Genomic DNA, 16,753 nt, shown 5'->3' on the forward strand with positions numbered 1-16,753 from the left:
AAGGGGAGATGCAATACCATTAAGGAAATTCTACTAAATTTTATGATTTTGCGTTGGGGCTTCTGCTTACTTATTAATGGACTGTGTCATATACCTGGCAGTCATTACTAATAAAATTACCCACATAGACATAGATTTCGGAAAATCTTCGGAGGAAAAATCTTTGTAAAATGGGAATACCAGGAATTAAGTTAGCAACTAGCTACTTCAAGTAGGCAAGTAAGTACCTATTTTATACTTATTATAGTAGCTATAGAGCTACTAATTATAAAATTTCCATCTTGTATTGTTTATCAACACTAGTGTCACTGACTGCTAAATAACCCACATAATTTGTGATATAAGCCCGGTAATTTATAGTATGCGATAACAGATAGAAATCGTCATAGGGTATTAAAATAACTGTTATTTACATCTTTTTAGGCTACCAGAACTTGGTCATATTTCTGTGTTGTGTGATACTTATGATTGATACTTACTAAATATTTCTCAAAACTTTTATTCATAACTTGCGAATTATATAATGTAAGATTAATGCTGATAAATTATGTTTCTAGCTATATTGTAGCTTTAAATAATTTCGCTTATAAATATAAAGTTACTTAATGGGATTTAGTACCAAATGATGACGTGATTATATCTCCTTTGATTACGGTGCGAAAGGTGTAGTGGCACCAATACAGTAGCTGCTGTGTCCTAATGTTTCGGATTCTATTGAAGCTATAGAAATTTGAAAAACAATATTTTAGTCTACGAAAAAATTGTGATCACATTCATTTTGCAGTAAACGATCAAAACTTTATGACTTTTAAAAAGGTTTTAGGTCACAAATAAAAACGAAACAAATAAATATGGCAAGCATATAATATAATTGTTCAGAATTCACATCAAATACACACTTGTACCTAGCTGATTACGATTACAAATTGTTTTTATATCACAAACAAAACTACAAAATGATACTCGGAAAGTGTCCTTTACGAATGCCTTAGTTAACGTCAGTCTTATAATGCAATTTACACAACAATCGCTTTGTTCAATACTTACAATACGTGAGCGCAATTTGTAAATAAACATTAAGTACAATCACACAATTATATTTTTATATTTTTTACAACAGATCATATAGGTGCGGCCTTAAATTATGTGATGCGATCATTGCGATGTCTAATCTTTATGTAATTTTGAAGTATCTTTTTTATATTTTAATGTGAAAAACGTATTATAATAAAAAAATGAGCTAAACAATACAAATTTGAAAAACAATAATATGTAACTTCATATTAAATTAATACAAATAAATTTTAAAATATGTAATAAAACAAACAGAATGCAACTAATATAAACATTTGAACATAAAACTGTAAAGTGAATTTAAATTGTAATGATATTTTTACCAGCAGATCCTAATTTATTTTACCACAAAAATAATAATTTTAGATAATTTAGCCAAAAACGGTAACTCGTTTCCAGTTTCAATCTATTTTTTTTGTTTTTATTTCTTCCTTAAATCAAATAGGTAAGATAGGTCGACAATCGTCATTACACAAAAATAATTGAGTATTCTAATTTAATTAACAAAACCAAGATTTTGGGTTCTATGTACTTGTATTTGTCCACACCAAGCATGACATAAAGAATTTATTAAAACAACCATTTTACTATTCAATAAGTTTAAATCATATTCAAAATGTTTTCATTTACATTGTAAATTTGGTATACTATTATCCACAAAACAACAGTGTTTGATATATTGGTCGCGTAAACCTCAATTATTGCGCATTTTTGTTGTCTATTAATTATAAGATCAAAGTAAATACCTAATTAATTATAATTGCCGTACATAGATTAGTAAAGATACTTCGCCGCCTTGAAATTGAATGAAGCCACAAACGGCTTATTAGTAACTTCTTTTTTTGAATTCTTGACAAATAAAAACATTTTTTGAGAAAATTTACGAATAAATAACTAATACTGCGTAATATACATAATAAATAAATAATTATTTCAAATATTTTAGGGACATTTTAGCACGGAGACGTGGCAAAACTTTTTTACGCAACTATTTCAATTCTCAAAACTGGGTACATTTTCTGCTTAGGAATGAGTAATCTTTACTAGTCTATGTTGCCGTATTGTAATCCCCACTTGCAAATGACATTGGCACCACATAATTCAACCAACTCGGCCTAAAATTTCGTTAACATCAGCATGGGAAAAACTATTTAAATGAACTGAGCGGATGTACTTGTGTACTTTATAAAGAACGGCTTTGCCGCCAATTTTCATATGAATTTAGTATAACATAGGAGTCGCTTCTACTCAGTTTTTATTCATGTAGAAGCAGAAAACGATAATATAGTCTATCTGATTAAGTAATTGTAGTGAACATATCAACCTCAAATAGAAATGAAACACTATCAGAGATTTGTGCATTGATTGTGGTACCCAAATAGAGTCCTAATAAAACGTACTTTCAAAAGGATAAGTTTGTGATATTTGGAGAAAGAGTTTATGATAATTGAAACATGACTATAAAATGTTCAGAGGCAACATTAGTATATAAGAGTTCTTAATATGAGTTTTCACTAGGACAAAAGTTTTCGAGTTAAACCTGTCAAAAAACAACTTATGTTTAGAAAAAAATATTAACAAAACCTTACTTAATCTTTATATTACCCGTAACTGGGTTTTCAAATCGAACAACTAAAATAATTTCAAGATTTTTTAATTTTATTATTATGTCAACAATTTGACAACGAATCAAACTTTTGTATACTGAAAACTCATATTAAAGCTACAGTTTTATTTTACTATTTAGATATTTATATCTATAGATATCGAGCGTCACAGATACGGGCCGTGGCACACATTTTTTCTATATACCTAATCTGTATTAACATATACTCACCCTATAGAAAAAAATCTTTCCACAGTACGCGTTTGACATGCTCAATGTCTATTTTGTCTATGGTCAGAGTAGCTATTCGAGGACTATGCAGTAACACCTTGAATACATTAAGGCGTGGCCAAATAACGCGTATTTTAGTGCCGCGCTATACGTTAGCGCTAGAAGTAAATTATGACGCCACGATTTAGCAACTTGTGTTGTACTGAGTTAGTAACTAAGCGGTCATACCGAGCGTTGTATTTTTTACAGATCTGCGTACTTGAGTCATTCATCATCATCAACCCATTACTGTCCCTCTGCTGGGCACGGGTCTCCTCTCAGAATGAGAAGGATTAGGACATAGTTTACGGCACTGCCCTAGTGCATATTGGTAGACTTCACATACCTTTGAAAACTTTTTTAAAATTTCTCAGGTATGCAGGTTTCCTCACGATGTTTTCCTTTACCGTTTAAGCCAGTGGTCATTTCTAATACTAACCTAATAAAAATCAGAGGAGAGCGCCTGAGATTTGAACCTCGGACCCCTCGATCGAGAGGCCGAGTTTCTTAACCACTAGGCTATCACTGCTTTTGTCTAGCGTCATTATAAGGGAAAATTACGCGCTCTGTGTCACCTTACTGCTACCTCAGTACAATACAACTCGACGGCGTCAAGATTTAGTTCTAGCGCTGATGCCCTAGCGCGGCGCTAGAATACGCATTGTATGACCAAACCTTTAATTAAGGCATAGAAAAACATTTCTGGAAACTAACTGACAGGTATTTGAATTCCGTTCTTATCGAAGATAAAGTTCTCAGCTTTATACACTCTCCACGCTATGAAGTAGTCTCTCGTCATCTTGAATAACGTGTAGTAGTTGATGAAGAGTAGGATCACGATGGCCAGGAAATTGTTCCATGCTAGCGAACTGAAGAGTAAACACAGCTGGAGAAGCACTAACGAGAGTTGTAGACACAGGAGTAGGCATAGCAACGCTGGTGGGTTGCTGAACACAGACTGAAAACGAAATACATAACTTATTAATCTTTACATAAATAGGCAAAGATAAAAGAGTTAAGAACATTTTTATGTTTATTATTTCCTTATTTATTGTTTATTCTTATTTTTATTTTCATGTCTTTTATCAATTAATTTATCCTTTTTTTATTTAGTTAAGTAGCTTAAATCTTTTTAACTTTAGTGATGACAGCACTAAAGTTAAAATAAATTTAAATAAAATCTATAAAGTTTGTGTCTATAAAGGTCGCAGTGGGATTTTGTTGCATAATTTTAAATTTGATAACCAGTATATTATGTTTTGTATGCTTATAAGATCACTTATATTTCCTCTATCAGGGATGACATACATAACATGACACATTTTATAGCTATTTATGCTAAGCTTATTTACTCACAAAGACGGTAACATCTGTATATAAGATATACAATATACTCACAAAGAATCGCAGATGATGTGCATTGTCCGGTTCAGCCGCTACCACAGTGGTACCGGCGATGTACGTACTGCCTCCGTGGCGGACTCTCGCGCCCAACCACCAGTAGCGGGCTCCCGACCATGGTTGCACTTCTGAGTGGTCTCCTGATGGGGATATATAATATATCGTTACTTTGCAAGAATAATGGCACAAGTCAAAATTCATTTTTCTGTTAAAGATACAATTTAATCCCAGATATTTCCTATTTTAATGTGTCCTAACAGTACTGTAGTTATATACGTAACTACTTATAATTGTATTTATCATTATTTTAGTTCTATTTTAAATAAAAGATTTCGAAACAAAAACATTGCTTAATTTTAAACTGGCTCTTCTGGAAAATTACTTGTGCCATTATTCTTGCAAAGCAGCGATATGAGGCTGCTAGAACCAGAGTGGCCTAACTGCATTTTAATGATTTTTAACTTATTTGTATTTTCTTAATTTCAAAATGTTGTATAGTCTGCGTAAAACGGATAGTCCGTTCTGCATATAGAAATTAATCGCGTCGCCATAACAAGTTGTATGACTACGCCTCCTCGCAACAACTTCAGAGCAGACTATACACTTTTACTTTTCTCCATATTGCAATTTTTTCAGTTAGGCTACTCAGTTTTTGCTTGGAGAAACTCAGTTTTTAATGTAGATTCATGTCCAGTAGTGGATTTCTGAGAGTTGACATATCTTTGCAGTAGCACGTGTAGCAGTGCAGTGCCGCTGGTCTGGTATGAAGGATATGGTAAAGGAGAGAACCTTATATGATGCAGTCCAACTTTCTCAGTGAATACTTAGCATAGAGTGTGTGTATTACGTAATGATGACGCCAGAACCCGTTTTTAAGGAAGAAGTCATTTATTAATTATTATTATTGACTTATAACACTGACAAACAGTGCCGTGTTAAGCATGCCAATGATAAGTGACATATCGCTGCTTCAATTCAAAAGTACCACAAATCAAAATAACACTTTTTTACAGGAGAGCTAATTAAAAAAAAAAGTACTTTTTGCCTTTATAAATTAATAATGTAATTTAATAATGTATAACACAGATTAGTTTTCGAGATGTGGCACTTTTGTACAAGACACGTGCTTTCAGCTCGTTTGTTGACGCGCAACAAACAATATGACGGTTTAGATTATATTTCGCGCGTTGAAAAACGAAAATTCAAAAGTAACGGTTGCGTGGGTTTTGTTTCTCAGAATGCAAAATCAATGGAAGTCTTTTTCAAATATAAAAATATAAAGGCTTACGATTGCATTTTTGCGATAAAAACTTTTTGATATTTTTTTATTTGTGGTACTTTTGAATTTTGATTTTGAGTTTTACCTAGGGGATCAGGTGGATGTAGCGGTGCCCAGCGACCAAGATGGTGAGCAGCTCTGTGGCAAGTGTCAGCCACCGTAGCTGGCAGCAAGTGTGCGGTATACCGACCACAGAGCGCCCCCCATACTAAACAAACTTGTTGAGCCGCTGGTAATATCTCGTAGTGCACGTATGGCTGCAAAATATAGATGTGGTACGGTTAACTAAAGTTGAATTATTCACAGATATATTTTTAGAATATAGAGCAGAGAGAAAATCAATATACCCAAACAAAAACATAGTATTTCAGACCAACAGCAAAGTAGAAAATTGTCATTAAAGTATGACATATCACAAAAACTTAAGGTGCTTTCTGATTCACAAAAAATATACAAATCAAACATACAAAAACCATTAGACACTTCTAATCATTGTATTTTGTTTATAAAGCATTTTTTATGTAATATGAAAAGTCAATTTAATTTTAAATTATCACTGTCTCCATCCAAAAACGAATTAATCCTTTTTTAAGTTACATTAGTCCAAATAATTTTATATAAAACTCACCTGTACAAAACAGCACGGAATGAAGCTACTGTAGTACGCTCCGATTATGGAGTTAAATAGGATTTTCTTCACGCGAGCATTGAAGTCAAGCCTGAGGACTTCTACCTCTGCTCGCACTTGAGCGGGCTCGTGAGAACAGCTGTGCATGGGCGCCTCTGTATGACCCAACTCTAAGAACGGTCCCGACTTGAACCCAAACAGAATGACGTAGATTATACAACTGAAATGTTAAAAACATCTTTCTTTATAACCTTCTTAGCAATGGTAGTGGTTTTAAAGGCAGTGATAGTTTAGTTGTTTGAAATTCGCCCTCTCAACCTGGCGGTTCAGATTCAAATATTACTTGCGATTAAACTTGATTTGTCAAAACTTTTAATAAGTGCGGAATGTGAATAAATAATTATTTTTTCTTCTAAGGAAATTGTCCTGACAAAACTTATAAAAGCTTTATAATGGTAATTTAATTAGAGTGGTGAAATAATAAATTGATACTTACGGATAAAACAGAAGGCAGTTCTGTACGAAAGAATGCTTCATTGTTAAAAAGAATCCGCAATATGCTAGAGCTCCATACTCAACACCCAGTATAAACATTCTGAAATACATAAAAAATATTATTTCATTTTTACATTATAAGTATTTTGAATTCAATCAAAGTAGTAAATTGAAATTGGCATGGCAATCTTTCTGACATTTACTTATCGAGGTATATCTACCTCGATAACACTGATATTATTACCTAAACTGACAATTAAAATAATAGGGTATTCGGTATAAGCTATTATAAATAATATGTTTATATATGTTTTTTTTTCAATATTAGTCTAATTTTACATATATTATTCAAACAGCTCCCTCAAGAAACTGAAAAAAAAAATTATACACCACCAAATGTGTGACTAATTTTTATCAATTTTAATTTAGTAAGTAGTAAATATAAATAAGATCTTGCTCCATTTGCATTATTTAGAAAAATATAACATACCTGGCTGCTATAGTAGCATGGGGCATTACTTTTGGTGCAACGAAACATCTCAACACAGCCACACTGAAACTAAATAGGAATCTTCGGCTGAGTAGCGTCACTATGAATGCTACCAAATGTGGGTTTATTAGGTAGAAATGCTGAAAAATATAACAACATAATAAGTACAAGGTATAGGTCATTAACATAATATACAAGTATTAAAATTACTTTCACATAATTTTCATTTACTTTCAAAAATGAACTTTTTTTGACATAACTATGGCTAATGTCTAATATTGCTCCAGTCCAAATATAGCTCATAGTAATAGCCAAGTGGCACAAAATTTAGCACCCAGTTTTACAAGTCAGTTGTGCCACAAAGTCTGTCTCCATAATATTTTAGGGTATGTAAATATTTGAATACCTGAGTGGTAGACCATGGCCTAAGCCCCTTTTATTCTATGAGATCCATGTTCAGCAATAGAACAGTATGAGGATAATGGTAATAAATAAATTTAAATATCATTGACTTATAATACAAATGTAAACAATGCTTTGAAAATATTAACTTTTCTTACCATAGCTTGGTTTTCCAATGATGAAGGAAGCCACCACGCTGTCCGATACATATTGAGAAACTGAAGAGCTGTTGCCACTAATGTAAACATCAGTGACATTGTCTCGAACAGTAGCTCACCATCCTGAGGGACATATGGGAATGGTATGTGCTTTGGGGGCTGTGGGGTCTCTGATTTGCCATTAGTGGTCGTGTTGGGCACCACTGTCGGTAAGCGAGGACGGCCAATATGCTTTCCGTTGATGTCAGTCTCACATGTTGGGATTGTTCCCTGAAATATTAGATGAACTGTTTTAGTACCTAAAATTAATTTTAGTTGAACCATGTATGAAGCTAACATACAGATCTGTAAGCATGTATACACGATTAGTGAGGCTAATACCTACCAGTATAAGTTATGTCAATTTGAAGTATATACTAAACATTAAATTCATAGAACATGTATTAAATGTATTAAATACTTTTAATGCTACTATACATAAATCTGTTTATATTGTTCAATACCATTTAAAATTATTAGGCATACTTTCAAGGCCAATTTCAATTCTTAAGTTAATTATCGATATGGTTGTGATTGTCACCTTTTTAGCGATTCCAGAGGATTTTTTCGAACCCGGCGCGACCATTTTACAAGTAATCGTCGGCAAAGGCCGCTTAATAGGCGGATCTTTGATAATTTTTCGCCGCCGAGACACGGCAGTCGAGGATGTGTTGCTGACTTGGGCACTGGCCCAGCGCCTCGCCAGGAGGATGGTCAGGCAGCCGACGACCGCTGGTAAGAAGAATACAACAAAAGGTCCACTCTCATTTTCGGTACAACTCATCACTCACATGATAAAATGTCACAATTTAATATTTCGATCCACACCACACACTTCGTTTGCCTGTACGACTTTGACAAATTGGGAATTGATTTGACATTCAGGGTCAAATTGACATGACAATGACAAATGAATCCTAAACGCAGTGTCATAATATAAAGTGCAAGCCAAGATTTTTAAGTATACAACTTTACTTATTTGTAGCAATCATAGACTTAGAATTTTTTCGCTACTACCAATTTTGTAATCGTTTTCATAATCTAGAAGGAAGTTTAATTAGAATATTATACATACATCTCAATAAGCAATAGAATGCAATCATTGATAACCATTAATTATCGATAAAACAATTATGGAAATAAATAAAACATTAACAGTTAATCTCATTTAATTATAACAATTACAGTTATTATGGTGAATATGTGAATGTGAATACATAATAATTTAAAATAAAAGAAAGATAAGATAATATTTCATACGAATATTTTGCTACATGATGCAATATCTGCACTGCAATAATGTCAAAGTGACAGCAATAACTTGTGCAAATCGATCGATCGAATGAATGCCGGTTTTTATTTATTGATTTACAAAATGTTTAATGAAATTCCAATTGCGAAAGTCACATAAGAAACAAAACAATGTCATTTACAATACTTTGTACATTCGTACTCACTTTTTACGTTGTGATATGGTTTTTTGACGCGTTTTTCAAAGTAAGTCGTGTGAGCAAATTGCATTCATTTTGTTTTGATTATCTTAGAACTTTTATCTTGTGATTTGTAAATTTTCAGAGCTGTATGCACTACCCGTACTATGCATTTATGGATGGAACTGGTCTAAGGGTGGGGATTCTTAATTTTTCATGGACAACAACTGCTTTCAACAGATGTATATACAGATGGAGCAAGAATCTTACTCGAGTGCTCCGAAAATGGTTCAACTTCGGCTACATGTTTACTATCGGACTGTTCCTGCCTTTCGCGATATGGACTCTCGCTTCGTTTATATTTGAACATTTCTATGAGACAATAGAACTTAACAGAGTTCCAGAGGTTAAGGCTATGCTCCCCGGGGTTAACATCCCTACATCAGATTTCTGGGTGTACTTCCTAGCCATTGGATCGAGTAGCATATTCCACGAGCTAGGACATGCTGTAGCAGCTGCTCAAGAGGATGTACAGGTTATTGCTGTAGGAGTGTACGTCTTCACTATTATACCGATAGCATTTGTGCAGTTAAACACTGACCATCTGAACAGTCTTGCTGTGACTAAACGGTTGAAGATATACTGTGCTGGGGTCTGGCACAACATTGCAATGGCTTTCATTGCATTACTACTTTTCTTTGCTGCCCCCATTCTCTTCAGTATTGCATATCAAACGGAAATAGGTGTAAGAGTAACTGGATTCACTGATGACTCTCCTTTGAAGGATGTTCGAGGACTAGAAAAAGGTGATGTTGTCACCAACATTAATGGATGTGACATTAAAAATGCGAATGACTGGTCATACTGTCTGCATGTTGCTCATGATCGCTATGGCATATGTACAAGTGCTGAATTTGTTGCTCAAAACGATGAAATAATGATGGAAACTATAAAGGAAAATGATGTTGTGGAATGCTGCAGGAAGGATGACTTCTACAGTTTCTGCTTTGAATACATGGAGCCTAAAGTAGTTGTGGATTCAGTATTGCCAGGGCAGTACTCTTGCCTACGACCAAGAGATATGGTGAAAAATAAATTGATAAAATGCACTGAAGCTGGTGGCTATGCGTGTCCTCGAAGTATGCACTGCTTAAAACCATCTTTGAATAACCACACATATTTAATGATCGTCGAAAGAAAAGATAATAATGCCGTATTATATTTAGGGTTGCCATATGACATACACAAAACCGTATTTATCGATCAATATTTCCCACGGAACGCCTTGTGGTCCTTTTTCTCTCCTACCCAATTTGAAAAGCTACTAAGATACATGTTCATATTTTCATTGGGAATTGGATTTTTGAATGTCTTACCTTGCTACAAGACAGATGGGCATCACATAGCGAGGAATATGATACAAGTAATTGCTAAGTATCTAAATAAAAATGGAGATTTTGTAACATTCTTCACTGTGTTCACAGTGATTGTGGGCACGGGACTCACAGGGCCAATACTATTGTATTTATTTTATAAGGCTATTTATGTAGATGATTAGATACATATATAAAAGGGCTTTTTCCTGTCGCACTCACTCATATGCGTCCTACCTGCGTGCACGCCACTTGCATCTTATCTTATCATATGCACGAGTCGTGAAATGACTGCAGGCAGTTATTTCATGTGGTAGAGTCCGCGCCAAACTGCTAGTCCGCTCCGAATATAGAAACAAGTCGCAATAGCAAGTTATAGATATGAGCGGGATGAAGACAGCGCAGAACCCCCCCCGGCACCTGTCCACAGGTACATAGCTGCGTTAGTACGCCCTTATGTTACGGAGTACATATTAACTAAACCTACGCGCAACAACTTCATAGCTGACTAGAAGTTTGGCACGGACTATACCAGCATACAAGGGTAAATTTGCGACAGGAAAAGCTACATCATATTAATGGTTGTAGCAACAAGAAATTTTTTATTTTACATTTTTACCTCAAGATGTTTGTGTAGTGAATTCTAAGAATATTCTCCAGTAAACCTCAACACTGTATTGTTATGAGTCGGTAAATGTTGTGAAACTAGGTGAGTGGTATAATATATTAATGTGATTATATTAAGTTTGTTATTTGTGTGATAGGTGTGAATGGATAGTCAACTCTTCTTAGAAACTGTATCATGACAATCTTTCTATTTTTCCCCGAAAACTACATACTTTGTACAGGCCAATACTTTTGTAGGCTTCTAATTAGTATGAAAATCAATCGATAATGACTCTCCAAGTATGCTCTTGAATACTAATTAAAGACCTGACCAAATTATCGCTCAGTAAAAAATTGTAGTTTCCGAGGATTCTTAGGGGCGGATACACACAAGTCTTGTGCGGCTGCAATATTTGTGTGTTTCAGCCCTTAGTCATCAGCTTGTAAGAATTAGATGTGCGGCCTATATGTAAGCCAAAGTTACATTCAAATTAAGGATTACAGTAATCTTCGATGTATGATTAGACAATGTATAGATATTTATAATAAACAAATAATTGTAATTGATTTTCAGATTTTTATTTACATTACAGGTACATTAATTACACTACAATACTTTAATTCAAACTAATTATTATGTAAACTAATTCTAAATTTGACACAATTTGTAAGAAATTATAAACAAGTTTACAAAATTTAATTTGGTAGCTTTTACATTTTTTTTTTATATAAATAAACTAGTTGTTTCCTAAACAAGGGATTTGGTTTCAATAATAATATTAATAGCACATATTTTTACCAAATTAGTCAATATTTACATTTATTTATAATTTTTAGGGACATGGCCTATGTTACATATTGTTATGTTGATACATATTGTATAGGAAAATACTAATTTGTCTGAGACATTATGTCTGTAGATGTAAAGGAGCCCGTAATCAGACTGGTACAAAAAACTGAGCTCTTTAGTTCTCACTTAATGCTAATGATCTTTGCAAGTCTCTTAAGGATTTTCTTCCATAATATAACATAGATTTAATAGTGGTTTCGTCTACATGGTCTTTATTGTTCCTGAAGTCCGCCCGCGCCCACTCCCTGAGCTCAGCTCGTGTGGTTTCATCAGGCACCTTCCGTAACGTACGGAAAATATCCCTGTATAGTTTTAATACTTCTTGACGGAGTAGGAACTGAAATTGAAGAAGACAAATAACAATAAATAAGTACGCTTTTTATTACCTGTTTCTTAATAGTTAATTTAAAAGGATAAGTAGTCGGTACTATACCTGTTTCAAATTTAATGTGGCCTTCGGTAATTTTGACGACATGTCGAACAAAAGAAGATGTGACTATTTTGTCATAAATTTATAACATACAGAAACATTATTAACCCTAATATTCGTCTTAAATTTCGTAGAATTTCGATCGCAATTTACAATACAAAATATTGTCAAATTTAAAAGTTTGACAATATTTTGTTTATTGACTTTGATAGTTTTGAGAGATTGGCTGTCAAATGTAATGTGTCAACAGTAACTTTTTAAATTGATGATTGAATGATAATAAATATACATCCAAAAGGACTGTAATGAATTGCAACCTAAATAGGATATTTTAGTTGTAATTTTGAGGCGCTTTCCACAAATAACATCTTAAAAATAATATCATAAAATAATCACATAGTATAATTTTGGCCATAGTCCAGAAGCTGTAACGGAGATAAATTTATTGTTTCATTAAAATATATTATAATTAAACAAAACCTGTTAATGAACTTACATTTTTTATTATTAATAAATATTAATAGGGAAACATTACATATCCATAATCTAGATAAGGCTGAACAACCTTTTAACATTAGTCTAATTTAGACTAAAGCGAATTGGCGGGAAAATATTTTATTTTAATCTGTTTACTGTGTTTACTGGTAGAATTTTGCTATTGTTAGCTATGGCTATATTATATGGCTATTATTAATTTATAACGCTGTTGCAATATTTCAGGCTGTTTTGTGCATTGGAAAAAATAATTACTAACTTTTTGTTTTAGAAACAGCACCGGAGACTCCGATCGAATATTTTTAGGTGACATAGAGAATTATTTACGATTAATATGAATATAACTAATTGCTGTAAATACTACTTGGGGGTATCATGGGGGCGTGAAGCATAAATTAACGTAAATAGAGTATTCAAGCTATTGAAGGAACGAGTAAGTTGTTATGTTAAATTATAAATATGTATTAAATGGAAACAGTAATGTTTCCAGTTCAATTTCCACGTAATGCGTAAATTCATTAATAATAATCTTACCTCTTAATCTCGAAATCGGTGCTGGTATTTTAACAAACAGTGGCTAGGTAAATACTAAATAGATATTTCTTTAAGTTTATTGTAAATCGAAGTGCACTATGATTAATTCTTTTTTTGAGGAATCAAGTTCAAAGCCAAAATACATTTAGACAAAATCACGATAGCCGCTATATTAAGAAGAAAAAACATAAAATTTATATTTTTACAGACATAAAATTAGTTTCTCTTGAGAGTACAAAGCGGAATTAAGTAAATATTTAATTTCACGACTTCTTTTAGGTACCTATATCTAGCTATCATAGTCGACAAGAAATCTTCAAAGACCATGAATACACATTTTTGTATGAATATCAATAATATTAATTTACGATTTCGTGAAATAAACATTGATTACAGTATTTAGTGCCTAAATCATTCAAGGCTTGCAGTGAGTATTTAGAACACCAATCCGACTACAACATTGTTTATATTTTTTCTAAAATCTTACCAAACTTGAAAAATTGGTTTAAACTTTTCTCATTATTTAATTTTAAAAGCGTACAAATACACGTCAACTACCATAAGTAGTTGTGGCGTTTTGATTGACTCATGGTCCGAAGACTCGGCTCTGCTTATACTCTCTAGCGGCTATAGAGGCGGAAGGGGCGGTCCGCCCTGGCCCCCTATGTTCGGTGGTCTCCAAACACAGTTGTTAAAAAAAGTCGTCAGAACCAAACAATCTATGAAACGTGTATCAGTCAGCGGAAAAAATCGAATGAAAGGCGAACTTTCACACTGGGGGCCTCCATTCAACTTTCCGCCCGGGCCTCCGACGACTTTAGTCCGGCACTGCTCACTACACAGCATATAGAAATAGTCGTCATCATCATCATCAACCCATTACTGTCCTACTGCTGGGCACGGGTCTCTTCTCATAATGAGGATTAGGCCATAGTCCACCGCGCTGGCCAAGTGCGTATTGGTAGACTTCACATACCTTTGAGATTTTTGTTTTTTTATAAACCTCTCAGGTATGCAGGTTTCATCACGATGTTTTCCTTCACCGTTTAGCAAGTATAATTAATTTCTAATACGCACATAACTTTGAAAAATTAGAGTTCTGGCCTGGGATTTGAACCTCGGACCCCTCGATCGCGAGGCCGAGTTTTTTAACCACTAGGCTATCACTACCTCGTTTTATCCAATTATTGTCAAATACTTTAAAGAGTTTACTTTAGTTTTAACCATTTTAGAATATTTTTGTTTCAGTAATGTGTATTTCTTATACAGGTAAGTATTCTATATAGGGAATCTAATAAAATATATTGGAAATAATCGTATAAATTAAAAGCTTTAGAATATTATAAATTATTGATCTACCCTCCCTTCGATATGAATTTTAAGAGTTTATAATTAACTTCATAAACTAGTAATAAAAACAAAACCGTACTTAATAAAGGGGAAAACTAGGCAGGCTTTAATCTAAAGTTAATATCAAAAATTAGATTAAAAACTATGAACCCCTACCGCCCAAGAGTTTGTATGTACGCGTAAGCTCCGCCCATTGATACTACGAACGCGCGGGAAAAGGGAGCTTTGAGCTTTTTCATCGCTCGTCTGCTTTCAGCGCTCCTAGTTGAAACATCAAACAGTCGCGTTGCGATCGCCGCGCGCTCTATACGTGTTGTGGAGAGATTGCGCGCCACTCAAATGTTTACGCGAACGCTCAACTTACGTTGTGCAATGAAAAACTTTTAAGGACTATTCTTAATTTTATTTTTATGTGACTATTGTGTTTGTTATGGACTGTGGCGAGAATATGGGCAGTAAAACACCCAACAACTCTTCACCGCCGAGAGCAGTGAAGAAAGAAAATGAAGAAGAAATCAAGGTAAGTTAATTAAACTTTTTTTAATTACAATTAATTTCAGTGGCATTGACGGGAAATTCCGTAGGAAGCCCATCATCGTGTTACAGCGTCGTGTTGGCAAGCGGCCTGTTTCATCTCGTCTCGTAACAGGAGATGCGGTGTCGTATTTTTAAATTTGATATGCTCACAGTTTACTCGCGAGGGTCTCTCCACAAAGGCTCGGCTCGCGGGGTTACGCCGAATAAATTATTCGGTATACGGTTACAATATTAATTACATTTTGCGATATACAATAAAACGCGTGTAATATCACGTTTTCGAGGCCTTTTCCAGCCATTAAAGTGTGTAACGTGATATCCGAAGCGCGCTCGGATCGCTGTAACCAGAGTCACTGGATGTTTTGATAATAGATATAGGCGCCGTCGGTGTGTGAGTGTGTACGGATTGGTGGTACGTTACGTGTGAGCGTGCGGGGTAATTTTAGACGTTCCTTTGCTCAAAACGTAACACGAGACCGTCCCAGGCCGCAAGCCGACGCTTCAATTTATTGTTTTCATTTGATTATCGCACTCGTACGTATGGTAATGTAGCGTAATCCGATTGCGTTTGTAGCTTTAATAAATAAATATGGCGGCCGCCCCCGCTGATTCGCGCGCTTTTATTTTGGCGCCACGGAAATAGTTTGACATGTCAATAACCCCATTGGCGGTGTCCACGCGAAGGTGACGTCACGGGACACGACGATTTGCAGGCAAAAGTTTGAGGTCAATTTAATTTATTGTGTTACGAGTCTAGCGCCCCAAATTGCTGAACCTATGTATTTTTATTTTTACCGTGTCTTCTCATATAAAAATATACGTCGTATCGTATCACTGCGGTTTGCGCGTACGTACTCTTAACAAAGAACAAAAAAGAGAACGTAAAAAATTATAAACGTGTAATTTCTCGCACGAGATTACAGATAAGCTGACAATAAATTGAATGTAACGATTCGATAGGTCTTTGAATGGCTCTCAACCTGTTATTAGCTGCCGTAAATAGCAGACTTCTGCTTAAGTGTTATCTCAGGACGTGTAAAATAGTAGCGTAGTCAATTTATAGTACGTTTACAGAAAATGTTCTTCAAATCTTTGCAGATATGAAAACGATCCATATTTACAACCGAAATAAAGCTAAGCTTTACACGATTGCGTCCATGTCGTAAAGTAGCATTAACGTCGTAAAGATTTCGGCACAGACAAGTAATAAAAGTATCGTTACCAAAAGCGTTTTCGACGTGCAATACACATGCAAATCGCAAACGAAAGTGCAATATGAGTTTTTCGATCTAAATGCAAATTTCGA

At 34.3% G+C, this 16,753-nt stretch overlaps 4 protein-coding genes across 4 annotated transcripts in view; 2 read left to right on the plus strand and 2 right to left on the minus strand.

Moving 5' to 3' along the window:
• Nucleotides 1–846: 846 nt before the first annotated feature.
• LOC140745043 (transmembrane protein 39A) lies at nucleotides 847–8,729 on the minus strand. Its single transcript, XM_073076798.1, has 8 exons — nucleotides 8,384–8,729; nucleotides 7,804–8,073; nucleotides 7,244–7,383; nucleotides 6,755–6,853; nucleotides 6,259–6,478; nucleotides 5,716–5,887; nucleotides 4,349–4,491; nucleotides 847–3,908 (listed from the first exon to the last, which is right to left on the minus strand). Exons 1-8 carry the CDS (start codon nucleotides 8,624–8,626, stop codon nucleotides 3,660–3,662), a joined length of 1,536 nt encoding a protein of 511 aa, XP_072932899.1. The 5' UTR covers nucleotides 8,627–8,729; the 3' UTR covers nucleotides 847–3,659.
• Nucleotides 8,730–9,134: 405 nt separating this feature from the next.
• S2P (membrane-bound transcription factor site-2 protease) lies at nucleotides 9,135–11,818 on the plus strand. Its single transcript, XM_073076799.1, has 2 exons — nucleotides 9,135–9,339; nucleotides 9,418–11,818. The coding sequence occupies exons 1-2, from the start codon at nucleotides 9,265–9,267 to the stop codon at nucleotides 10,828–10,830; spliced, it is 1,488 nt and encodes a 495-aa protein (XP_072932900.1). The 5' UTR covers nucleotides 9,135–9,264; the 3' UTR covers nucleotides 10,831–11,818.
• Nucleotides 11,809–12,714, minus strand: LOC140745045 (LYR motif-containing protein 2). Its single transcript, XM_073076800.1, has 2 exons — nucleotides 12,535–12,714; nucleotides 11,809–12,438 (listed from the first exon to the last, which is right to left on the minus strand). Exons 1-2 carry the CDS (start codon nucleotides 12,574–12,576, stop codon nucleotides 12,217–12,219), a joined length of 264 nt encoding a protein of 87 aa, XP_072932901.1. The 5' UTR covers nucleotides 12,577–12,714; the 3' UTR covers nucleotides 11,809–12,216.
• Nucleotides 12,715–15,180: 2,466 nt separating this feature from the next.
• Sobp (Sine oculis-binding protein) overlaps nucleotides 15,181–16,753 on the plus strand; it is a 45,549-nt gene continuing 43,976 nt past the window's right edge. The window contains exon 1 of the mRNA XM_073076801.1: nucleotides 15,181–15,430. Within this exon, the coding sequence (XP_072932902.1) occupies nucleotides 15,341–15,430 (90 nt within the window). The 5' untranslated portion in view covers nucleotides 15,181–15,340. The remainder of the gene's footprint in view (nucleotides 15,431–16,753) is intronic.

Source organism: Epargyreus clarus, unplaced genomic scaffold (genome assembly GCF_041222505.1).
Source record: "Epargyreus clarus isolate Ecla_fem2 unplaced genomic scaffold, WU_Ecla_fem_2.2 ptg000009l, whole genome shotgun sequence".
Taxonomy (NCBI): domain Eukaryota; kingdom Metazoa; phylum Arthropoda; class Insecta; order Lepidoptera; family Hesperiidae; genus Epargyreus; species Epargyreus clarus.

Bases quoted from the DNA above. Each gene is read 5' to 3' on its own strand.
- LOC140745043 (XM_073076798.1), bottom strand. From the start codon at position 8,626: ATGAGTTGTACCGAAAATGAGAGTGGACCTTTTGTTGTATTCTTCTTA. The intron at 8,074-8,383 runs GTGACAATCACA...CTAATATTTCAG, and splicing joins CCTCTGGAATCGCTAAAAAG to GGAACAATCCCAACATGTGA. The intron at 5,888-6,258 runs GTGAGTTTTATA...TATATTTTGCAG, and splicing joins TTCCGTGCTGTTTTGTACAG to CCATACGTGCACTACGAGAT.
- S2P (XM_073076799.1), top strand. From the start codon at position 9,265: ATGTCATTTACAATACTTTGTACATTCGTACTCACTTTTTACGTTGTG. The intron at 9,340-9,417 runs GTAAGTCGTGTG...GTAAATTTTCAG, and splicing joins TTTTTGACGCGTTTTTCAAA to AGCTGTATGCACTACCCGTA.
- LOC140745045 (XM_073076800.1), bottom strand. From the start codon at position 12,576: ATGTCGTCAAAATTACCGAAGGCCACATTAAATTTGAAACAG. The intron at 12,439-12,534 runs GTATAGTACCGA...CTTCAATTTCAG, and splicing joins CCACATTAAATTTGAAACAG to TTCCTACTCCGTCAAGAAGT.